Raw genomic sequence first — 25983 nt, 5'->3', positions numbered from 1 at the left:
GGTAATTAACCACTTGCCGACCCGCCACAGTACATATACTGCGACGGGGCTGCAGCTACAGGCACAGTGACATACCTGTACATCGCTGCCTGTTTCAGGCGCATGCCCTCACCCATCAACTCCCTTGTGGCTTGACACAGCGAGAATCTGTCAGCAAATCCCAGCCAATGATTCACAGCCGGAACCTGCTGATCGGCTGTGTCCAATCACAGCCCAGAGAGGGCTCTGCACAGCGGGAATGATTGCTTTGTTTCTTCTCTTAAAAATCAGCACACTGTACACACATTACACGTTAACACAATTAACCCCTTTGATTGCCCCTAGATGTTAACCCCTTCCCAGCCAGTGTCATTAGTACAGTGACAGTGTATAGTATTAGCACCGATCACTGTATTAGTGTCACTGGTGATGTCAGTGGTAGTTAGTCAGTTCCCACAAAGTGTCAACTAGTGTCACTATCATAGCCCCACTATAAGTCACTGATCGCCCCCATTGCTAGTATATAAAAAAGAAATTCCTGTATATATATTCATTCGTTTAGTAGATTTTTTTTAACAAAGACATGTAGCAGAATACATTTTGGCCTAAATTTATGAATTTTTATTTATTTATTTATTTATTATATATGTTCTATAGCAGAATGTAAAATATATATATATATTTTTCGTTTTTATAATAAAAAATTAAAAATGCAGTGGTGTGCAAATACCACTAAAAGAAAGCTCTATTTGTGTGAAAAAAATGTATATAAAATTTAGTTTGTGTACAGCGTTGCATGACCACGCAATTACCAGGTAAATTAGAGCAGTTCTAAAATGTACTGGTCATGAAGCGGGTAAAATCTTTCAGGAGCTCAAGTAATTCATCAACCCCCCCCCCCCCCCCAAAAAAAGTGTTAACCATCCAAGCCAGTTCAAATGGGGATCACAGACACTGCCCTCAATGCTCTGTTTTTTTACATTAGATAGCACTATTGCTGGGAATTATTGTTGCAGAAACTGACACGAATTCTGTGGGTTATTACTGAGTAAATTGCCTGCTGATTCTTGAACTGGCATCAATGCTGGGGATACAATTGTAGAAACTGGCACCAATGCTGTGGATTGTTATTTTGTAAATTGGCACTGATGTTGGCGATTATTTATTATGGAGATGGCCATTTATATTGAGATTTGTCATTTTCTAAACTGGCATCGACGCTGGGGGATAGAATTTCAGACATTGGGACTGATGCTGGTGGTCATTATTATCAGCTTGCCAACCAAATCACATCTGCTGCACTGGATCATGTAACAGGTACGTAATCCAGCACTCCCAGGTAGGGGGCGCATGCCACCAGTGACCCAGCTGTGCTGTGATGATACACAGCAGATGCTGATCAGTCGGTGCCGGCCAATGGCCCACCGATTGTTAGGAAGAGCTCTGTCCTGTCAACGGGGAAGCTAAGCTGCATTATTACTTCAAAGCACTTTTACCAGTTGCCGCCCGCCCGCCGTCCAATGACGGAGGGGTGGGCAGCTTTCGTTCTGGGCGGACGTCATATGACGTTGGCGCATTCAAACAGGACATGCGTGTGATCGGGTGCGCGCAGACCTGCATTGTGGACCAGACCAATTTATATGTCCAGCAGCATATTGCAAACAACCCCCAATCATTATATGCCCATCCGTTTGAGTGGAGGGATTTGACTCTGGAGGAGTTCAAATTGTTTATGGGCCTCACCATAAACATGGGGATTACAAAAAAAAATGAAGGACATTCCTACTTGTAAACCAACAACCCATCCACCACATGCCCATTTTTTCCGCCGTAATGTCCAGGTCCCGATACGAGATGATTATGTGCTTCCTTCACTTCAGCGACAATACCCAGTGACCCTCATTCATCCAAATTACTATAAGTTATATAAAATTCGCCCACTCATAAATTTATTTCCCCAAAGAATTGCATAACTCTATATCCCTGATTAACATATATGTGTAGATGAGTCCCTGGTACCCTTTTCAGGCCGGCTAGGAATAAAACAATATATTCCCAGCAAAAGGGCCAGATATGGAGTGAAATGTTATAAGTCACGGGATATCTGTATGCGTTCCGCATATAGGAAGGAAGAGAATCCCAGCTCCAGCCCCCTCACTGCCTGGCCTTCATGGGCACAACTGGAAAAATTGTATGGGACCTTGGATAACCACGGCTGAACAAAGGTTATCACAAATACCTGAATAACTATTATACCAGCCTTCCCCTGTTCAAACACCTATACCTCGCAAAGACCCTGGCCTGTGGAACCTCCAGAAAAAACAGGAAGGGCTTCCCACAATCTCTAGTAAGCAAAAAACTGCAAAAGGGGGAAAGAGCAACTTTGAGATGCAACGAAGTGCTGGCCTTGAGGTGGAAGGATAACAGGAACGTGTACATGATATCCACCATCCATGATGACACTACAGTTGAGGTTCAAAGAAGATGAGGTCCTATTGAAAATCCAGCACGTGTGCAAGAATACAATCTCTACCTGGGGGGGGGGGATTTCAACGACCAAATGCTTTATTTGTCAATAAGGAGATCCCGTTTCTGGTACAAGAAGATAGCAGTTTATCCCATCCATTTGGTCATTTATAATGCATACATAATCTTCACCAAATCCACAAAATCCCCACCCACTTCCTAAAATTCATCGAAGAAGTTGTCATGTCCCTCATCTATCAACAAAGACCCCCAGAAAACCTTCTCTCTGATGCTGTTAGCCAACTTCATGAGCGCCACTTCCCGGACAACATTCCACCATCTGAAGCAAGCCGAAGACGCCAAAAAAGATGTTAAGAAAGCATTAAAAGAGGAGTTCGAAGAGATACCAGCTACAATTGTTCCCAGTGTCCCTCCCAACCTGGCCTTTTCGTTGGTGAATGTTTCCGACTTTATCACACATCCCTAAAATATTAGCCCATAATTTCCCATTTTCATCATCTGTACTGACCATTTTCCATGCTTCCTCAAATAACCATGCCACTACCTTCCATGTGAACTGACCCTGGCCTGTTTTTTTGACTATGTGTCAGGAAAGAGGCAAGTACCAGTCTCGCCAATATCGCTGCCTTCCTTCACACATGCGCGGTAGAGCGGCACTCCGGCGCATCCCTGGGCACAATACAGCTAAACGGCTAATGCGCATGCGCAATTCGGCTAAACGGCTAATGTTTGTGTGCAATTCAGCGAAACTGCTAATGCGCGTGCGCGATTCAGCGCAACGGCGAACGCGCGTACGCAATAGCGCGCACAACATGAGCATCCCACTGGACAACATGAGCATCCCACTGGCCTATAAAAGCCACTCTGTGCCATGACCAGATTGCTGGTTTGTCTTTCAGCTCCCCGTGTGTTTCCTGCTTTGTATCCTGATTCTTGATTACCTGTTGTGACCCGGATTGACCTTGACCTGCTCTGATCGCTACCTGCATCTGACCCTCAGCTTGCCTAATGGACTTCTCCACTTGCTTACTGTGTTTGACTCTCGGCCTGTCTATGGATATTGCTTCCTGTCTCCAGTGATTGACCCTCAGCCTGCTCTTGGACTTTGCTATTGTCTTCAGTGCTCGGCCCCTGGCTTGCTCACAGACTTTGCTTCCAGTCACCTGTGTTTGACCCTCGGCCTGCCTACGGACTTTTACTAAAAATCTTCAGTACTAGTCATCAGCCTGCTGACAGACCTGCTAACGGTCTTTGCACTAGACTGTTTTTGCCTATCCAGAGACTTTTACTAGTCAACGGTGTTTAACCCCCGGCCTGTTGTTGGATCAGCTGTTCATCCTCCTTCCTGAGCTTCAGCATCTTCCAGTCCTGCACAGCTCTATCCCTGCCGGTGACCTTCACGCAAGACCTGCCCAGACTGCTGGTGACTCGTGCCTCTTTGTGCCCTTCACCCCCTGTACCATCTCCAGGAGTGGAGTGCGCTTAGTCGCAAGAGGTTACCGCTCTCAGCATCTCGGCCTCGGTGAGTACCCTTATCTGACAGAACAAACCAGCCATGTCAGAGGCCGACAGAGCGGGTTCTCCTCTTGAGGCCCTGTGCCAGCAGGTTGCAGCCCTCACACAAGTCGTCCAGAAATTGCAGGAGGGTTATGTACAAATGGAGGGTCGTCTCCAGCATCTGTCCGGGTCGCCTGCTCCAGCTGCCGCAGCTCCTATGCGTTCTTCTGGGGTCATCTCGCCTCAGGCACAGACCAGCTCTACCGTGGTAATGGCCCTCCCTGAACCCAGGGTTCCTACACCTGAGCGATTTGTTGGCGACCAGAAGAAATTCAGAGCTTTCAAGAACGCCTGCTCCTTGTACCTGGCCCTCCAACCCAGAACTTTTTCTACAGAAGTTGTAAAAGTAGGATTTGTAATCTCCTTATTATCCGAAGAGCCGCAGGCCTGGGCTCATAACCTTATGGAGCAAAGAAGCCCTATACTGAACTCACTGGACTCTTTTTTTGAATCTATGTCTCAATTGTATGATGACCCCCAGTGCACCGCCACAGCTGAAGCCATCCTACACACCCTCTCCCAAGGGAAAAGACCAGTAGAAGACTACACGGTAGACTTCCGAAAATGGTCGGCTGATACAGCATGGAACGAAGCTGCCCTAAAGTACCAATACCGTCAGGGCCTTTCTGAGACTCTTAAGGATGAGCTGGCTCGGGTCGAGACTCCAACTACTCTGGAGGAATTAATCCAACTGGCCATCAAACTGGACAGGCGCATGCGTGAACGGCGCTCCGAGCGCTTTCAGTCTTCCCGACCTACCTGGATGCCTCCCAAGCCTTCTTCAGCCTATCCTCCATTCTCAGCTCCTTCTGCTGTTTCTGCTCCAGAGAGTGAGCCCATGCAATTAGGACTGGTCCGATCTCCTCTCACTCCAGATGAAAGACAACGGAGGCGGCAAGCCAATTTGTGCCTATATTATGGGGGTTCAGGACACTTCCTACGCAACTGCCCCGTGAGACCCAGTAAGTCACGCTCCCAGTTTACCATGAACTCTCATGTCACTGGTGCTGCTCAAACTCATGTCATCCTTCCTGTCTCCTTACAGGTGGCGGAAGAGGGAATCCGGCTTCTGGCCATCATTGATTCGGGGGCTTGCAATTGCTTCCTAGATGCATCTCTAGCACAATGACTACGCATTCCTCTCTTGAACAAGAAGCAAAGCCTCCAGGTCCACCTGGCTGATGGGTCTCTACCTTGTTCAGGACCCGTCACTCAAGAGACTAGACCCATCCTCACCACCACAGATTCCGGACATCAAGAACTCTTGTGTATTGACATTATCTGCTCCCCAATGTTCCCCATCATCTTGGGTCTTCCCTGGCTACAGGCCCACGATCCCCAGATTAATTGGAGCAAGAAAGAGATTTCTTTTTCCTCAGATTACTGTTCTCAAAACTGTCTAAACCCAGTTCCAACTTCCCGTTTGAGTGTCCAACCGGTACCCGACAACCTTCAACATGTTCCTCCAGTATACCTTGAATTCAGGGAAGTTTTTGACAAGAAAAAAGCAGACAGTTTGCCACCTCACCGGTCTTACGACTGTCCTATTGAACTTTTACCCGGCTCTGAAATTCCTTATGGGAATATTTCCGCTATCCGAGACTGAATTGGAAGCCCTCCGGGTTTACATCGATGAGAATCTGGAAAAGGGCTTCATCCGCCCATCCTCCTCGCCGGCTGGAGCCGGCATCTTTTTTGTCGAAAAAAAGGATGGTTCTCTAAGACCCTGTGTTGATTACAGGGAACTGAATAAAATAACAGTGAAGAACAGGTACCCGCTTCCACTCATTCCAGAGTTGTTCCAGCGGTTCCGAACTGCACAAATTTTTTCCAAATTAGACTTACGTGGTGCATACAACCTCATCCGGATTCGTGCTGGTGACGAGTGGGAGACCGCCTTCAGATCCAGATTCGGACATTTTGAGTACTTGGTGATGCCGTTTGGGTTATGCAATGCCCCGGCCACCTTTCAATACTTGGTAAATGACATTTTTCGAGAGTACCTTGATAATTTCGGAATTGTGTACCTATACGACATCCTTATTTTCTCTGCTACCATTGAACTACACCAGACTCATGTAAAGAAAGTTCTTACTATCCTCAGAAAACATGGACTTTACCTTAAAGCAGAGAAATGTGAATTTGAAAAAACTGTTGTTCAATTTCTAGGATTCATTATTTCCATCGATGGGGTCGCAATGGACCCGGAAAAGGTTAAAGCAATTCAAGAATGGCCGGCCCCTGCAGATAAAAAAGGTGTCCAGCGGTTCATTGGCTTTGCTAATTTTTATCGAAGGTTTATTAAAATTTTTTCTTCCATTGTCTCGCCCATCCCCAGCTGACCCGTCAACAAAATCATTTTCGGTGGTCCCAGGAAGCTCAAGAGGCTTTTGAGGAGTTGAAGGCCCTGTTTACTTCTGCACCTATCCTGCAGCATCCAGACCCCGCACTACCCTTCATATTAGAAGTAGACGCTTCAGAGACGGCTACAGGTGCTATTCTGTCTCAGAGACGGGGTCCCAAGTCCCTCCTTCATCCAGTAGCCTTTGCTTCACGGAAACTAAGCCCTCCTGAAAGAAATTACAGTGTTGGAGACCGTGAGTTATTAGCCATCAAGTTCGCCTTGGAGGAATGGAGATATCTGTTAGAGGGTGCGTCCCATTCTATAATGATTTTCACAGACCACAAGAACTTGGAATACCTCAGAACAGCCAAGCGCCTAAATCCCCGACAAGCCCGGTGGGCACTCTTCTCCTCCAGATTCAGTTTTCACATTTCTTACAGACCTGGTTCCAAGAACGGGAAAGCGGACGCACTCTCCCGGATGTTCCCAGAATCCCCTCAAATAACAGAACCTAGCACCATCCTTTTCCCGCAGAATTTTTGCCTCATCACCCAGTCTGACCTCAGAACCGCCATTAAACAAGCTTCTACCCATTGTACTGAGCCAGAGGTGCCTTTTTTGAAGAAACGGGATGACTTACTTTGGGCCCGGAATAAAATTTTTGTCCCGCTTGAGGTAAGACCTCTGATCCTGGAGACTTTTCATGACCACAAACTGGCAGGTCATTTTGGAGCTCTAAAGACCACTGAACTAGTCTCTCGTTCCTTTTGGTGGCCTGGTTGGAGACGGGACTGCAAGGATTATGTCTCCTCATGTATCTCCTATCAGCGAAACAAGGGGCCAAATGCCAAGTCTTGGGGTCTACTGAAACCTCTGCCCATCCCAGAGTGACCATGGAAGGAAGTGTCTATAGACTTTATTGTTGAATTACCACCCTCTGAAGGGTTCTCTACCATTTTTGTCATTATTGACCGCCTCTCTAAGATGGCACACTTTCTCCCCATGGTGGGCACTCCCTCTGCCCTGGATACAGCTAATATGTTCATCAAGGAAGTAGTAAGGCTTCACGGGGTACCCAATAATATTGTCTCCGATAGAGGTGTTTAATTCACCTCTAAGTTTTGGAGGGAGCTTTGCAAAGCTCTGGGAATTAAAGTCAGCCTGTCTTCAGCTTACCATCCTCAAAGTAATGGCCAAACGGAGAGGACAAATCAAACGTTAGAACAATATCTTCGTTGCTTCTGTTCTGGCTCCCAGGATGATTGGTCCACTCTCCTGCCCTATGCAGAGTTTGCTTATAATAATTCCATCCACTCAGCTACTAACCAAACTCCTTTCTGGTCTAACTTCGGGTTTCATCCCTCCTTTCTTCCTAATTCCTTCCCTGAAATATCAGTTCCGGCTGTGCAAGACCGCATAACTTCCATCCAGTCAAATTTCCAAAAGATTCAGGAAACCATGCAGAAGGCCCAGGACAGTTACAAAAGACACTATGACAAGGGAAGAAAGGAAAATCCAGCCTTCAAGGTAGGGGATGAAGTCTGGCTATCCGCCATCAACCTTAGGCTACCTTGAAATTCATCGGCCCTTTCAAAATCAAAAGAATTGTGAACCCTGTGGCTTTTGAATTAGCCTTACCCAGTTCCTATAGGATACATCCTGTGTTTCCCGCTTCCCTGATTCCTAGCCCTTTTTCAGGAAGAAAAAGACCACCTCCTCCTCCGGTTAAAATCAATGGCGAGAATGAGTTTGAGGTAGAAGCTATAATTGACTGCAGGAAGAAGGGCAAGCAGCTCCAGTACTTGATTAAATGGAAGGGCTACCCCCTGAGGATAATTCTTGGGAACCTGCAAGTAATTTACACGCTCCACGCTTAATCCAAGCCTTCCATAAGAAACACCCGGGCTTACTGTCCAGATTGGGCGTCCAGAGGCTGCCCATCGGGGGGGCACTGTCAGGAAAGAGGCAAGTACCAGTCTCGCCAATATCGCTGCCTTCCTTCACACATGCGCGGTAGAGCGGCACTCCGGCGCATCCCTGGGCACAATACAGCTAAACGGCTAATGCGCGTGCGCAATTCGGCTAAACGGCTAATGTTTGTGTACAATTCAGCGAAACGGCTAATGCACGTGCGCGATTCAGCACAACGGCGAACGCGCGTACGCAATAGCGCGCACAACATGAGCATCCCACTGGCCTATAAAAGCCACTCTGTGCCATGACTAGATTGCTGGTTTGTCTTTCAGCTCCCCGTGTGTTTCCTGCTTTGTATCCTGATTCTTGATTACCTGTTGTGACCCGGATTGACCTTGACCTGCTCTGATCTCTACCTGCATCTGACCCTCGGCTTGCCTAACGGACTTCTCCACTTGCTTACTGTGTTTGACCCTCGGACTGTCTATGGATATTGCTTCCTGTCTCCAGTGATTGACCCTCAGCCTGCTCTTGGACTTTGCTATTGTCTTCAGTGCTCGGCCCCTGGCTTGCTCACAGAGTTTGCTTCCAGTCACCTGTGTTTGACCCTCGGCCTGCCTACGGACTTTTACTATCAATCTCCAGTACTAGTCATCAGCCTGCTGACAGACCTGCTAACAGTCTTTGCACTGGACTGTTTTTGCCTATCCAGAGACTTTTACTAGTCAACGGTGTTTAACCCCCGGCCTGTTGTTGGATTGGAGCTTCAGCATCTTCCAGTCCTGCACAGCTCTATCCCTGTCGGTGATCTTCACGCAAGACCTGCCCAGCCTGCTGGTGACTCGTGCCTCTTTGTGCCCTTCACCCCCTGTACCATCTCCAGGAGTGGAGTGCGCTTAGTCGCAAGAGGTTACCACTCTCAGCATCTCGGCCTCGGTGAGTACCCTTATCTGACACTATGCCTCTGCCTACCGTTTGGACTGCTTCCACGTGAGCTGAACCTGGCCTGTTTTTTTGACTATGCCTCTGCCTACCGTTTGGACTGCTTCCACGTGAGCTGACCCTGGCCTGTTTATCAACTATGGTTTTGCCTACCGCTTGGACTACTTGCACGTCAACTGACCCTGGCCTTTTTTATCGACTACGCTTCTCCCTTCCGCTTGGACTGCTTACATGTGAACTGACCCTGGCCTGTTTTATGGACTATGCTTGTGCCTACCGCTTGTACTGATCTGTTGCCCTGTTACTGTAGTACACAGGGGTTTTATATATGTGAGGGGCTCCAGAATTGTTTTTCCGGATGGAGAAAACACATTTTTTGTTTTCTCCGGGTTTCGTAATCTCCGGATTAGGGTCTGGAGTCCGGAGGCTTCATAGAGATTTGGGTGGGCGAAGCCTCTACCCCTGTGCCCCTGTGCACAGGTTCTACCTGACTGAGGCCCTCAGCCTGCTGCTGACTTACTGCCACCTGCCGCATGAACTGACCACACCACACCTGCTACCTGGAAATAATTAGCTGTAGCAAGAGGCAGTATGTTTATGAGTGTCTGCAGGTAACAGTGTACCAGGACCAATAATATGGCTGTGCGGCTGTCTCTTCTTGGACAATTTCTATGGACAAATGCTTTGGCTGTGCTGACGATATCCTTGTGCTGACTATAGACAATATTCCTGCCTGCTGTGTGGATAATTACTATTGTTGTCGCTAAGCACATCCCTGCCTGCTGCCTGCTGCCTGGACCAACTCTCTCCTCTGTGGACACTACTAAAACCACAGGTAATACTTTTTTTTTACCCTTTCCTCAACAGAATTTATTTTGAAGTTTAATTCTTGATATGTACATGCTATGTGTTGGAAATATCTTATAAATGGACATTTTTTCCCCCACATTTTCCAAAAACTTCTGGAAAAAATTAACTGTTCAAAAGACCCATTATGCCTTATAGATTATACGTTAGGGTGTTTGCTTTCCAAAATGGGGTCATTTTTGTGGGCAATTCCATTGTCCTGGTGCTCCAGGGCCTTCAAAAATGTAATAGGTGGTTGAGAAATGAGATGTGTAATTTATTCTTGTAGAATGCCTGAAGGTGCTACTTCAATGTTGGGCCTCTGTATGTGATCAGGCTGTGTAAAAGTCTCACACATGTGGTATTGCCAAACTCAGGAGGAGTAGCAGAATGTGTTTTGGGGTGTAGTTGCAAGTATGCATATACTCTGTGAGAGAAATAACCTGTTATTATGACGATTTTGTAAAAATTAAAAAAAAAATCTTCATTTTGCAAAGAATTGTGGGAAAAAAATGCAACTTCAAAAAATTCACCATGCCTCTTACTAAATACCTTGGAATGTCTACTTTCCAAAAAGGGGTCATTTGGGGGGTATTTTTACTTTTCTGGCTTGTTAGGGTCTCAAGAAATTAGATAGGCCTTCAGTACATCAGTTGTGATTAATTTTCAATGATTGCCATAGCTTAAAGACTCTATAACTTTCACAAAGACCAAAAATTATACACTGATTTTTATGAGCAGGGATCAGCAAGGTGTCCATAAAGGGTACTTGCAGGGTCTGCCGCGGCTACTGCAGACTTTTTTTTGTCCTTCAGTCTGAATTGTTTGTCACTAGACCCTCCCTTATTCACCCCCCTGATGAGATGGCTCAACTCCTTCCTGCAGTGTAAATCCGGCCAGCTGGCGTGGCACTGGTGCCGCCCACTCTATTAGGTAGAGTTTTCTTCTCTTGTGCTGCGGAGTGATATCTGTTGGAGGGACTGGTCACTGGTACTGTCAGTGCAGGCTTGCAGCAGCTGCCCAGTGCAGGAGAACAGGCACCCGAGGAGGATGCGTGGAGTCTATGCTGTGGAGGGAGGGAGTGAGCGTCAGTGCAACGACTGAGCCGAGGATAAGGAAGCAAGGAAGGATTGGAAGATACTGGAGTCTGGAGGACTCATAAGATTGTAAATTAAAATATATTTTATCCATACAGTATCTATATTTTGCAATTGATCCTGGTTTCAAAGCTTTCCAAAGGTCCTGGAAGGGGTGGGGGATGTTAAGGTGGTGATTTCTGCTATTAAGTTAGACATTTGATCTCAGCAAAGCTGGGCGTATACAATACTTATAGATTTTTTTTTGTTCAGCCTGCAGACTGAATGAAAAAAAAATCTAACTGATTTCTTTATTCACTCAGCATCCACTAAGTCTATTTGATCAATGTATAGCCAGCTTTAGGTTTTATTAGTGAACATTGCCACCAAATGGAGGAAAATGGGCCCAGGCCAGGCTACATCTTCAGCACAGTGGTGGACAAATCTTGGCATCCCACCTACTTAGGTATCCAAATATATGCACCACTGAGCTAGGAGTTAAACATTTCTCTCAGAAATGTGAGTTTGTAAGTGTGAGAGAGTGTGAGACTAGTCCTGTTCCAATTCGGGGTACTTTGTCGCAGTAAGTGGGCTTAGCACTATATGACCATATAGTGTGACCAAACCCCGTATTTTTTTAATATGTTCAGGTGTTTTTAACTAGCCCTGCCAGGAAATGTCATTCTTGTATGTGTGCGCTGTAAAATATTTTGTACTGTTCCAAGTAGGCTGGGGATTTTGCATTTGCAGCCACTAGGAGCACCTTATGTAACAATGAAATGCTGTGAGAGGGTTTGACTGTGAGCAAGAAGACAATTTTTTCAAAGCCACCTCTGGGTAGATGGTTATGGATGCATCACCAAATCAGGTTGGATCTATGGGAGACCCTGGCTTGCTCTAAAGAGGGATCTAAGGGGACCTTGCTTTAAAGGGGTATCTATGGGTACCCTGCTCTAAAGGGGGATCTATGGGGGATCCTGGCTTGCTCTAAAGAGGGGTCTATGGGGGCCCCTGTTCTAAAGGGAAATCTATGAGGGACCCTGGCCTGCTATAAAGGGGGATCTATGGAGACTCTGGCCTTCTCTAAAGGGGATCTATGGGGTCCCTGCTCTAAAGGAGGATCTATGGGGGGACCCTGCTCTAAAGGGGGATCTATGGGGACCCTGGCCTGCTCTAAAGGGGGCTCTATGGGGACCCTGGCCTGCTCTAAAGGGTGATCTATGGGGACACTGGCCTGTTCTAAAGGGGGATCTATGGGGACCCTGCTCTAAAGGGGGATCTTGGGAACCCTGGTCTGCTCTAAAGGGGGATCTATGGGGATCCTGGCCTGCTCAAAGGGGATCATGTAGACAGGGATGTCCCCTGTCCCCCCATTATTTATTTTAGCCCTGGAGCCACTGGCCATTAAAATCCGAGAACATCAGGATATACTGGGGGTGAGATGTGGCTACCGTGAGCACAAATGTGCAATGTTCGCGGACGACATCTTACTACTTCTCTCCTCTCCGGTTACCTCCTTACCCAATCTACAGGTAGTACTGCGACACTTCACAGAATTTTCGGGACTCAAAGTGAATCACTCTAAAACTCAGGCGCTTAACGTTTCTCTACAAACACACATAATTCAAGCCTTGCAACAATCCTACCCTTTTAAATGGCAGAAGGAGACAATGCCATATCTGGGCATTTTCCTTACTCCTACCCTTACTACGCTGTATAAACACAACTATCCCCCACTATTTCGGAAAATACTAGATGATCTCAAAAAATGGTCGAATAACCCTCCGTCATGGTTTGGAAGGCTGTGCTCAATTAAAATGACGGTCTTACCAAAGGTGCTATATCTGTTTAGGACCCTCCCAATAGCAATAGTAAGGAAAGATTTACAGATATTCCAGAGGAGATTATTGGACTATGTGTGGGGACACAGGAGACCTAGAGTGAACAGGCGAACACTATATACACCAAAGCTGAGAGGGGGCCTGGGAATGCCCGATCTACTCAAATATTTCCAAGCAGCACAAATGTCCCAATTAATCAAATTCCACACAAGATAGCCTAGACCGCTCTGGATGTCAACTGAATCTTCTATGTATCCTGATAGAGAGATTAGCCACTTAATGTGGATGAAGGCGAAGGACAGGTGTGCCCGAGGCCATGATGTGACCGAGCTTGTCGTTCTCCCTGAACTTGTGGGACAAACTGCTGACAGCCCACAGGTTTAAGTCCCAACACACCCCATTGGCCCCTCTATTCGGAAATGCACTGTTCACTCCGGGTCTCCAACCCAAAAATTTCTTGTGGTGGACCAACAAAGGTTTAATGCGCATTGCAGATTTTTGTGACCACAGGGGTGCTTTGTCGAAATCAACTTTACAGGAGAAATATAATTTTCCAAATTCAGAACTTTTTCGCTTTACCCAGATAAGGCATTTCTTGGCGACATTGAATCGCACCTCTGATCTTACCACATTCACCCCAATGGAAAGCCTCTGTAGGAATTTCGATAAGCACACTGGTCATATATCACAGATATATAATATCTTGACTTTATCTACTTCAAAACTGTATTATATGCATAAATGGGAGCAAGACATGGATATGGATCTGGACATGGAAGAATGGAGCAAAATAATACAGAATGCATCTAAGTCGCTTGTTAATACCTCCCTGATAGAGGCAAATTATAAAGTAATGATGCGATGGTACATGGTCCCAGAGAGGATAGCAACTTTTGTTCCAGGGGCGTCCCCCCGGTGCTTCAGAGGATGTAATGTAAACGGCACTATGTTCCACACTTGGTGGACGTGCCCCAAAGTGAGGAGATTTTGGATACGCACATATAATCTCATATACTCCCTCACGCAAGTGAATCTAATTAAATCACCTCTGCACGCGCTGCTGGGATACCCAGTGGAGGGGGCATCAAAGTCAACGCGCAGACTAATCACATTCACATTTGTGGCGGCCAGGATTTCAATAGCCAAGTCCTGGAGGTCTCACACAGTCCCCTTTTACTTACTAAAAGCCAAACTATCATGGATAATGGTAAACGAACGCCTTACGGCAATCTTGAAGGATAAGATGACTGGATTTAATAAAATTTGGGATCCCTGGATAAGGTACCTCACTAATACGTAGGATGCTGAACGATTGAGGCATCCACGGCGTGGCAGGAGCGCATCCACACCACCTCCCTATCCCTTACCCCTTCCTACTCTCTCTTTTCCCCCTTCTTTTCCTTTCTATTTCTCTTTTCTCTTTCTCTTCTCAGGTTCTTTGTTAAGACTGTTTTACTTAAACGGGTTGACGACTCGTATTGAGCTCATCCCGTTTAATTGCGTAAAATATTATATAAGTCGGGTAGTACACATGCTACAATAATACTATAACCTAACAGTAGAGTCCTATACAGCTATTAAAGTCCTCATACTGATAATGAACATTGACACTTCCAATTCCTAGTCTGGTTCGGGGGTTTAGCTGATAACAGGAACAAAAACGTTAGAAGTAAATAAATAAATATTGAAGTGTAGGGACTGCACCTCCACCTAGTCACAGCAAGCTCCAAGGGGGGTGACGGGCGGAGAAAAACAGTGCCATCTGCATAAGGTATAGTTCCTATGAACCAGACTGGGACAAGGTAACTGTAAGTTAAAGTACTACCCTGAGAGTTGTTACTCTCCCCTATAATTTTGTCTTTCTTTTCCCCCCCTCCCTTTTTTTTTTATTTCTTTCCTTATCTTCCTTATCCTTATCACAGTTAATGATATCTGTAGAAGTATGCTAAATAATGTTCCTGGTTTTTGTTTTATTTTCTGTAAATCCAAAAACTGAATAAACACTATTGTTTAAAAAAAAAAAAAGGGGGATCGTGTTGGCTAAATATATATATTCTTTGCAGGGAGAGCCTGGAGTACTTGGTGGTCCACAAAATCCTGGTAGCATAGGGAATATAGGTAAAAAAGGTAAGACTAAATGGGGATCTATGGGGACTCTGGGGTGCTCTCAAGGGGGATCTATAGGGACCTTACTCTAATGGGGATCTCTATGCTTCAAAGGGGATCTATAAATGTTATTTTAAACTTATTTGTACTTGTAGAACTAGGCCAGAGAGTAGACAGAGTCTTTTTTGATGGTTTTAATTTGAAATGTACCTTGGTGACCTTCACTAAGGTCTGTACTTTGGAAAATGTCTGCCACAGCCTTGGTTCATGCCTATCCCTGATTGTAAGCACCCCTGTCGGTAAAAGGTTTGTATCAAAACTAACTGCCACTTTTGCTGGACAGCTTGATCTGTTAAATTAAGTTGGAAAATAACAGAATTACTGGCTGGATCACCAGGTGAAAAAAAAAGAAAAAAAAAAAAGAAAACTAAGCAACCTTATGTAATTCGTAAGCTGCAATGTTTTCCATTTTTGTTTTTTTGTTTTAATACCACTTTAACTGACAAGTACACAAAGCTCAATTGTACTTGCATGTTCACATAACTATGAACATTAGATACAATACTTATTATTTAATGTTACAGATGCTACAAATCTTTTTTATTTATGCTACAAGTCAATTGAATTAAAAACACATGCGGTGTGGATGCTATTCAATGCAGAAAGCAAAGAGGTCAAACTTAGAGGTTAGCAGATGTTTATCTCTGTAGTGTGCTAAGCAGATGAAAAATAATTAAAGGGTCAAAGTGTATTTATACCGCACTTACCCTTAAAGGACCCCCTTCCCTCCCCTCCACCTGCATTTTGTATGAGCACCTCATACCTGTGATCCCACTCCTCTGGGATCTTTACTCAGAAGAAGCCACTGTGGCCGGCAAAGGAGATATTGCAGGCTACACAGCAAACATTTCAGAAGAGCATAGCTACATATAAATAATGCTGTTACAAAGAGAACATCCTCTAATGGTACATACTCTGAGTGAATTTACTATTTAGGTGTAGCAGATATTTTACACTAGCAAAACATGATCTATACATTGGATAACTATTGTAACAATAACAGATTATATTTTATTGAAGATCCCTTATAGCAATCTCCAAACTGTGGCCCGGGGGCCAGATGTGGCCCTTTGATTGCTTTTATCTGGCCCTTGGGTTACTATTTCATCCACTCATAACAACAATGGGGCATCATTTCGGTGATGTCAGGACCTTTTCTATTCTCAATGGCAACAGTCTGGCACCCCTAAAGTCTGAAGGACAGTAAACTGGTCCTCTGGTTGGAAAATTTGGAGACCCCTGTCTTATAGTAAAATCATCACTGAGACATTTCATACTGATCTCAATTATGGCGAAATCGGAAACCATTCTATTGTAAATTGTCAACATTCTATTTTGTTTCACAGTCAATAAAATGAAGAAAATCACCATAAAAATGAATACAGTATAATGAATTATGTGTAAATTAGTTGCCTTCTCTTGAGCAACAATATTCTGAAATGTGATTGGTTGCTATTGCTGTGCTTTACCCTTTATGCTTTTCTCTGTTTTACTCAATACACCAAAGAAATTGCATTATAATTGCAATAAAACTGTATTCCAGGCAGTTATAAAATGGCAATAATAAATCATGAATTGTTTCACTAAAAATCATGAAATATACTTTTACAGCTGACAAACATATTTGAATCTTTTTTTATGGTAACCCCTATAATCTCTTACATAGTAACACTTAGGCCCTATTCACACTAATGTGGCCTGACATCGGGCATTGGGAAGATGCATATTGCTTCATGAATAGGACATTGGGGTTGTCACCTTTTCTGGGAAAATTTACAGATTTTATGGTGACCAACCTAGATCTCAATTCTGGCTTGATATAAAAAGGAAAGAAGGTTTCATGTGTTATATACTGTATTTCAATGGCATATTTAACTGTTTGTCTGAAGTACACCTCTAAAAATCTGCAATAAATACTAAACTGTAATATTGAAATTGATGCTCCTATAAGGATGGAATATATACTTTTGAATAAGCTGTGTGCACCTTGAAATGTGGTGGTGATCATAATTTTCTGCCTGTTGTTTGTAAAGCAGAAAACAGAAGAAAATATTTGCCTATGCGGTATATCAATCTGCCCCTTTAGCTATTAAATATTTGTGCTTCAAAATGATTATAAACATACAAGATTAGGAAATTATGCCTTGTAAATTCTGCAATCACTTGGTATGCAGAGCTTTTCTCTTATTTAGTATGCTATTAGATGGCATGATTTGTTCTAGCTCCCTTCCTAATAGAATGCTCTTCTATTATTTTCTGTAAAAACTTACCGCTGTAGTATCTGTACCAAATTTGTATACAGTCCTCATCTTCTGGACTACTATTTGTGGCATCATCTGGTTGATTTCCATCCCAGTAATTATAGTCATATGTTGTTCCATCTGTCCACTCAAACTCTCCTTCCTGTCAGCAAGAAAAGTCAGGAGTCAGGCTGCTGCCTTTAAATGGAATATATAGTGTTGTATAAATAAACACAAATAGTAAACATGTATAAACTATTTTTCATAGTTAGCAGGCAGTATAAAATAGTGTAGATGGATATTTACTATTCTCAGCCAGGAGGTGGGGCTATGGGCTGCTTTTAACATGTTTACCAGGCTAATCTCAACTACTTTGCTAAAAAAAAAGTTAACAGAGCTGAATAGCTAAAGCCCAGATGACACAATCAGCTGAATGAGCCAGAGGAGTGACCCATCCCCCCTCTTTTCCACCTCTCTCACTGTTTTGTTCAGCTCTCTAAAAAGTTTACGCTTCAAAGAGGAACTATAACTGCTAATGCTCACAGGGCTTAAAAAATGATGGTTATACAGGTGTTAAGCATTTTTTTTTACACCTGTAAATGCACTTCTATGTTAGCCTATGTGGCCATGTGTACATAGGCATTTACAGACATATTTGATGAGAAGTGTCTACAGGCAGAAAAAAATGCACCAAAGGTGCTTTCTGGGAGGAGCTTTTAAGCATAATTTACGCACATAGATATATTCCGATGGCCAGTATAAATTAATATTTTGGCCAGTAGAATGCATTTATGCTCAACGCCATCCGTGCATAGGCTGCATTAGAGGCATTTGTTTCTGCCAAGTTCTGGCAGAAAAAATGCACCATCTTTTGAGCATAAATTCATAGATCCATGTGCATGAGACCTTACCCTAGGTTTACAGCTCTGCATTACGTGTGGGCTGCATTTGTGCGGGCACAGCAGCCCATTCAAATGAACGGGCTGCTGTTCTTGCACTTCTGCAAAAAAAAAATGCATGCACCTTTTCAAAAACGCGGCCACAGGGAAATCTCATGGTGTTTTAGACCATGCAATTTTCCTGCGGTTCCCGCACACACACTGTGCTTTTACATGCGTGGGGGTGCCATTCAGAATGAATGGCAGCCCTGTGTGTTTTCACAGAGCAGTGCATTTTCAGCTACCCACTGGGGGTGGTTGCGGGTGCAGCAATTGCAAAGCCTTAAACTAAAAGAGAAAAAAAAAATCTACTGATGTGCTCTCACTTTAAAAAGGCCATAATGTTCAGCAAAATATTTATAAATGTAATAAATATTACTTGTAAATTCAAAAAGGTGCACATTATTGCAATGTACAGCAACACACATCCATGTTAGTGTAATGTGAAACAGGTCATTTGAATCGTAACAAAATGCACTAAGAAAGCAGGCCTATATTGCAGTGCACCACAACGCACAGTAACGCTCTACCATGCCTTGTGATGCGCAGATTTACATAAAATGTTGCATATATGATTTGTTTTGTCTGCATGGGATCCAGTTCTCACCTGTCTTCTGTCACTTAATCCTATCCAGATATCTGTAGGTATTCCAGGGACTTGGCTGTTCACAAGATCAAACACAAAAATATTTTCATCCCAGCTGAGGAGAAAAAAAAAGAAGAAAGTGGTACATTAGGCTGCACAACTCATGAGGCTACCTGGTTCCCATATAGATCTTTACCATGCATAACTGGGAATAAACCAAAAAAGCCTATTCGACTCTATTTTAGAACTATAATGTTGTGCTCAGTATAATATATATATATACACACACACAGGCATATAACACGCACGTTCATTTTAAGAGGGAAGTTTCAGGAAAAAAACTTAAATTTTAAATAAGGAACTTTGAAGCAAAATAAGGGTCAGTGCCTATCTGCAGCCTCACCATTGCCATCAGTGCAGCCTGATAATGCCCATCTGCAGCCTCACAAGTGCCATCAATGCAGCTTCATCAGTCCATATCAATGCAGCCTCACCATTGCCATCAATGCAGTAGCCTCACCATTGCCATCAATGCAGTAGCCTCGCCATTGCCATCAATGCAGCAGCCTCGCCATTGCCATCAATGCAGCAGCCTCGCCATTGCCATCAATGCAGCAGCTTCGCCATTGCCTTCAATGCAGCAGCCTCACCATTGCCTTCAATGAAGCAGCTTCACCATTGCCTTCAATGAAGCAGCCTCACCATTGCCATCAATGCAGCAGCCTCACCATTGCCATCAATGCAGCCTCATCAGTCCATATCAATGCAGCCTCACTATTTCCATCAATGCAGTAGCCTCACCATTGCCATCAATGCAGCAGCCTCGTCATTGCCATCAATGCAGCAGCCTCACCATTGCCTTCAATGAAGCAGCCCCACCATTGCCATCAATGCAGCAGCGTCACCATTGCCGTCAATGCAGCAGCCTCACCATTGCCATCAGTGCAGCCTGATCGATGCCCATTTGCAGCCTAGAGGAGACAGGGAGGGGGGGGGCGGGATGAGCGCCGACAGATTACATACAGTGAGAATCTCCTATGACAGGCAGAACAGTGGTCCAATGGAGTCCCAGGAGACGGGACTTCCTATTACAGAGGCCACCAAATAAACAGGAGATTCTCACTGCATGTACTCTGAGGGCGCTCATCCTGCCCCCCTCCCTGTCCCCTCTGAGGCAGCTAAAATTGAAGTATTGGCGTATAACACGCACGCGCTATTTGCACCCGATTTTCATGGTGAAAAAGTGAGTGTTATACGCCAGTAAATACAGTGTATATATATATATATATATATATATATATATATACAGAGCTCAAAATTTCAAGTCCTGAGCTACTAGCCAGGCCTCAAGGGTTACTCACCACCAGTTGCCCCACCCAGCCAGCCCCGCCCCTAATTCCGCCCCTAAACATGCCTTCATAAATTATCTCATGAAATGACACTTAAAAGTATTATGCAGAATTAAGTTATAAAAATAAATATTAACAACTGTATCCGTGCCCACCAATGCAGGCTGCCTGTGTCCCTCATGCAGCCTTGTGCCCACCAATGCAGCCTTGTGCCCACCAGTGCAGCCTTGTGCCCAGTGCCCAACATGCAGCCTTGTGCCAACCAATGCAGCTTCGTGTTCACCATGCAGCCTTGTGCACAGTGCCCACCAATGCAGCCTTGTGCCCACCAATGCAGCCTTGTGCCTAGTGTCCACCAATGCAGCCTTGTGCCCAGTGCCCACCAATGCAGCCTTGTGCCCACCAATGCAGCTTTGTTTCCAGCATGCAGCCTTGTGCTCAGTGCCCACCACGCAGCCTTGTGCCCACCAATGCAGCCTTGTGCCCACCAATACAGCCTTGTGCCCAGTGCCCACCAATGCAAACTTTTGCCCACCAATGCAACCTTGTGCCCACCAATGCAGCCGTGTGTCCACCATGCAGCCGTGTGCCCACCAATGCATCCTTTTGCCCACCATGCAGCCTTGTGCCCACCAAAGGAGCTTTATGTCCACCATGCAGCCTTGTGCCCACTAATGCAGCCTTGTGCCAACCAAAGCAGTTTTGTGTGCACCATGCAGTCTTGTGCCCAGTGCCCACCGTGCAGCCTTGTGCCCACCAATGCACTTTTGTGTCCACCATGCAGCCTTGTGCCCACCAATGCAGCTTTGTGTCCACCATGCAGCCTTGTGCCCACCAATGCAGCTTTGTGTCCACCATGCAGCCTTGTGCCCACCAATGCAGCTTTGTGTCCACCATGCAGCCTTGTGCCCACCAATGCAGCTTTGTGTCCACCATGCAGCCTCGTGCCCACCAATGCAGTCTTGTGTCCACCGTGCAGCCTACCTGTGCAGAGGAGGAGAGGAACAAGAGAGCTGCCCAGGTGTTCAGAGCACAGCGCGGGGAACACAGCGATAACAGCTTTCATTTCAATTGCCGTGTTCCCGCCGCGCAACATCATATACAGCCCCACCCCCTGGCTGGGGAACTTTGATTGACAGATCACCCGTCACTGGGATTGGACGGGTGATCTGTCTATCAAAGTCCCGGGACCAGGAGGAGGGGCTGTATCTGACAGCGAGCAGCGGGGAACACGGCTATTGAAATGAAAGCTGTTATCCCTGTTAAAGCTGTTACCAGTTGCCCCACCCAGCCAGCCCCACCCCTAATTCCGCCCCTAAACACACCCTCATAAATTATCTCATGAAATGACACTTGAATGTATTATGCAGAATCAAGTTATAAAAATAAATACTAACAACAACTGTATCCGTGCCCACCAATGCAGGCTGCGTGTGTCCCCCATGCAGCCTTCTGCCCACCAATGCAGCCTTGTGCCCACCAATGCAGCCTTGTGCCCAGTGTCCACCATGCAGCCTTGTGCCAACCAATGCAGCTTTGTGTCCACCATGCAGCCTTGTGCCCAGTGCCCACCAATGCAGCCTTGTGTCCACCAATGCAGCCTTGTGCCCACCAATGCAGCCTTGTGCCTAGTGTCCACCAATGCAGCCTTGTGCCCACCAATGCAGCTTTGTTTCCAGCATGCAGTCTTGTGCCCACCAATGCAGCCTTGTGCCCAGCATGCAGCCTTGTGCCCACCAATGCAGTCTTGTGCCCACCAATACAGCCTTGTGCCCAGTGCCCACCAATGCAGCCTTGTGCCCACCAATGCAGCCTTGTGCCCACAAATGCAACCTTGTGCCCACCAATGCAACCTTGCGCCCACCAATGCAGCCTTGTGTCCACCATGCAGCCGTGTGCCCACCATTCAACCTGTGTCCACTATGCAGCCTTGTGCCCACCAATGCATCCTTCTGCCCACCATGCAGCCTTGTGCCCACCAAAGGAGCTTTGTGTCCACCATGCAGCCTTGTGCCTACCAATGCAGTTGTGTCCACCATGCAGCCTTGTGCCCAGTGCCCACCATGCAGCCTTGTGCCCACCAATGCAGCTTTGTGTCCACCATGCAGCTTTGTGTCCACCATGCAGCCTTGTGCCCAATGCCCACCATGCAGCCTTGTGCCCACCAATGCAGCTTTGTGTCCACCATGCAGGCTTGTGCCCACCAATGCAGCTTTGTGTCCACCATGCAACCTTGTGCCCACCAATGCAGTCTCGTGTCCACCATGCAGCCTACCTGTGCAGGGGAGGAGAGGAACAGGAGAGCTGCCCAGGTGTTCAGAGCACAGCGCGGGGAACACAGCGATAGCTTTCATTTCAATTGCCGTGTTCCCGCAGCGCAATGTCATATACAGCCCCACCCCCTGGCTGGGGAACTTTGATTGACAGATCACCCGTCACTGGGATTGGACGGGTGATCTGTCTATCAAAGTCCCGGGACCAGGAGGAGGGGCTTTATCTGACAGCGATACATATATATATATATATATATATATATATATATATATATATATATATATATACAGGGCTTTTTTTCAGGGGGAACTTGGTGGAACTCCACCACCTCTGGCTCAGACCCTTTGGTGCCTGCTCACCACAATCACTTGTAAACACAGAAGTCTTGTTTCTGTGTTTACAAGTGACAGCTCTGCACTCTGTATGTAATGCAATCCTGGTAATGCCCCTTTAGGACCCTCCTACTGTTTTAGTGAAATTTGACTGAACACACCCACTATTTGATGTGATTTGGAGGGTGTGTGTAAGGGGAGGGGTTTGTGGGGCTGTGGTTAAGTTCCAGCACCTATTGTTTGAGAAAAAAAGCCCTGTGTATATATATATATGTATATATATATATATATATATATATATATATATATATATATATATATATATTTAAAAAACATATACCATAGGGGTCATTTACATGTTTCAGTTTGCTCAGTAAAAGTGTATTCATTTTGCAGATTTACACTAGGGATGAGCCGAACACCCCCCAGTTTGGTTCGCACCAGAACTTGCGAACAGGCAAAAAATTTGTGCGAACACGCCAACATCATTAAAGTCTATAGGACACAAACATGAAAAATCAAAAGTGCTCATTTTAAAGGCTTATATGCAAGTTATTGCCATAAAAAGTGTATGGGGACCCAGGTCCTGCCCCAGGGGACATGTATCAATGCAAAAAAAAGTTTTAAAAAAGGCTATTTTTTCAGGAGCAGTGATTTCAATAATGCTTAAAGTGAAACAATAAAAATTAAATATTCCTTTAAATATCATGCCTGGGGGGGGGGGGGTCCCCTTAGTCTGCCTGTAAAATAGTGCATCTTTCTCGTGTTTATAACAGAACTACAGCAAAATGACATTTCTAAAGGAAAAAATTTCATCTAAAACTGTTTGCGGCTGTAATGTATTGTCAGATCCCAGCAATATAGGTAAAAATCATTGAAATTAAAGGCATGGGTTCCCCCCCCAGTCCATTACCAGGTCCGCACCAAAATAAAAAAAAAAATTGTGCGGCGGTCCCCCCAAAATCCATACCAGGCCCTTCAGGTCTGGTATGGATATTAAGGGGAACCCTGCGCCAACATTTTTTTTAAAATGGCGTGGGAGTTCCCCCCAAAATCCATACCAGGCCCTTTAGGTCTGGTATGGATTTTAAGGGGAACCCCGAGCCAAATTTTAAAAAAATGGCACGGGGGTCCCCACCAAAATCCATACCAGACCCTTATCCAAGCATGCAACCTGGCAGGCTGCAGGAAAAGGGGGGGAACGAGAGAGTCCTGAACCATACCAGGCCACATGCCCTCAATATGGAGAGGATGTTTTGGGGTCCCCCAAAAACACCTTGTCCCCATGTTGATGGGGACAAGGACCTCTTCCCCACAAACCTTGCCCGGTGGTTGTGGGGGTCTGCGGGCAGGGGGATTATCAGAATCTGGATGCCCCCTTTAACAAGGGGACCCCCAGATCCCGGGCCCCCCTATGTGAATGGGTATTGTACCCCTACACATTCAAAACAGTAAAAATTATAGTAGACAGTTTGGGACAAGTCCTTTATTAAAAAATAAAAAATGTCCCGAGATGTTCATCGCTGATCATAGCGCCCGATGACCCGAGAAAAAAAAAACTAAAAAACATTGCCACAATGGGAGGCTCCCACCCACAGCAGCCTTTTTGCGCTGACAGCTCTTAAATAGCTAAGGGTGGGGCCACCCAGTGACGTAAGCGGGTGACCCTGCCCCCTCTGACGTCATACCAGACCTGAAGGGCCTCATATGGATTTTGGGGGGACCCCCACGCTATTTTATTTTAAAAAATTGGCGCAGGGTTCCCCTTAACCACTTCAATACACTATATTATATATACTACACTGCCTGAATATAGATTCTACAACACTGAATATCTAATCTACACTAAATGCAGAGTATATGCTAGGCTGTATATATATATATGTGTGTATATATACATGTGTGTATATATATATATATATATATATATATATATATACATATATACATATATATATATATATATATATATATATATATATATATATATATATATATATATATATATATATATATATATATAATACATATATATTATATTAAATATATATAATACACACACACATACACTAGACTGTATATATATCAAATACACTGCCTGCACGCCACTAACTAAGCTGCCTAATCTCTCTTCATTTATTATACTATACAGCCGCCGTGTAAGCTGCAGCCTTATATAGTGTGGGGTGTGGACTTAGCCCCTGGGCCATGATTGGCCAAAGGCACCCTACCTTTGGTGTATTATGGCTCTCTCAGCAGAGCGCGCTGTGATTGGCCAAAGCATGCAGGTCAGGTGCATGCTTTGGCCAATCATCATACAGCAATGCACTGCGATCTCGCAGTGCATTATGGGGCGTTCCGCGGTGCTCAAATTTCCCGCGAACGCCCCATATGTTCAGTTCGTTTTAGAACAAACGAACACCCGATGTTCAAGTCGAACTTATGTTCGACTCGAACCGCGGACTCATCCCTAATTTACACACCGCAGCTCACTTGAAGGCTGCGTTTAAATGTGAACAGGGCACATTACTATTATTATACAGGATTTATATAGTGCCAACAGTTTGTACAGTGCTTTACAATATAAAGGGAGACAGTATAGTTACAATACAATAAAATACAAGAGGGTCAGAAGGGCCCTGCTCATAAGAGCTTACATTCTAATAGAAAGCAACTGTTTCTAATGCAAAAAAATGCTGATCTCCGCAAGTGCAATTGAACCCCTCAGGGCGGAAATTGATCTGTGGTGAATCACTTTTCAGAGGGTGCTTGCCAGGCAGTAAGGAGGCATTATGTCGCTTCCTTGCTGTCTGTTTTAACCCCCAAAAGCCAGCACCATTATGTCATAACTGCGATTGCGGCATGGCCCTATTTACTGCCCGCCAAAAGTGACAGTGAGCATTCTTTTTGCCACACTGCAATGCTAAACAACACAGCTGAAGCATGTTTATACCCCCCACCTCCACAGCTGCCTTTGGAATTTAAGGGCAATGATTTGGGAGGTAGTAAAAATGCAGCTTAACTGCATGTTTTTAGCATCCCCCCATCTCCACACTCGCAGGTATAAACTAACCCTCAGACAATGTGTTAGTTTTGTATATTTGTTCAGCAA

General features: G+C 45.1%; 1 protein-coding gene across 1 annotated transcript in view; it reads right to left on the bottom strand.

The window, feature by feature from the left end:
• The window catches only part of CLEC19A (C-type lectin domain containing 19A), an 80489-nt gene that overhangs the window by 30495 nt on the left and 24011 nt on the right, over positions 1 to 25983 (bottom strand). Inside the window, exons 3-4 of the mRNA XM_073634898.1 lie at positions 18938 to 19031; positions 17423 to 17555 (exon numbers count right to left, since the gene is read on the bottom strand). Of these exons, the coding sequence (XP_073490999.1) occupies positions 17423 to 17555; positions 18938 to 19031 (227 nt within the window). The remainder of the gene's footprint in view (positions 1 to 17422; positions 17556 to 18937; positions 19032 to 25983) is intronic.

Source organism: Aquarana catesbeiana, linkage group LG06 (assembly GCF_042186555.1).
Source record: "Aquarana catesbeiana isolate 2022-GZ linkage group LG06, ASM4218655v1, whole genome shotgun sequence".
NCBI classification, from domain to species: Eukaryota; Metazoa; Chordata; class Amphibia; order Anura; family Ranidae; genus Aquarana; species Aquarana catesbeiana.
The sequence above is the reverse complement of the archived record's forward strand: the minus strand, read 5'-3'. Positions and strand labels throughout refer to the sequence as shown.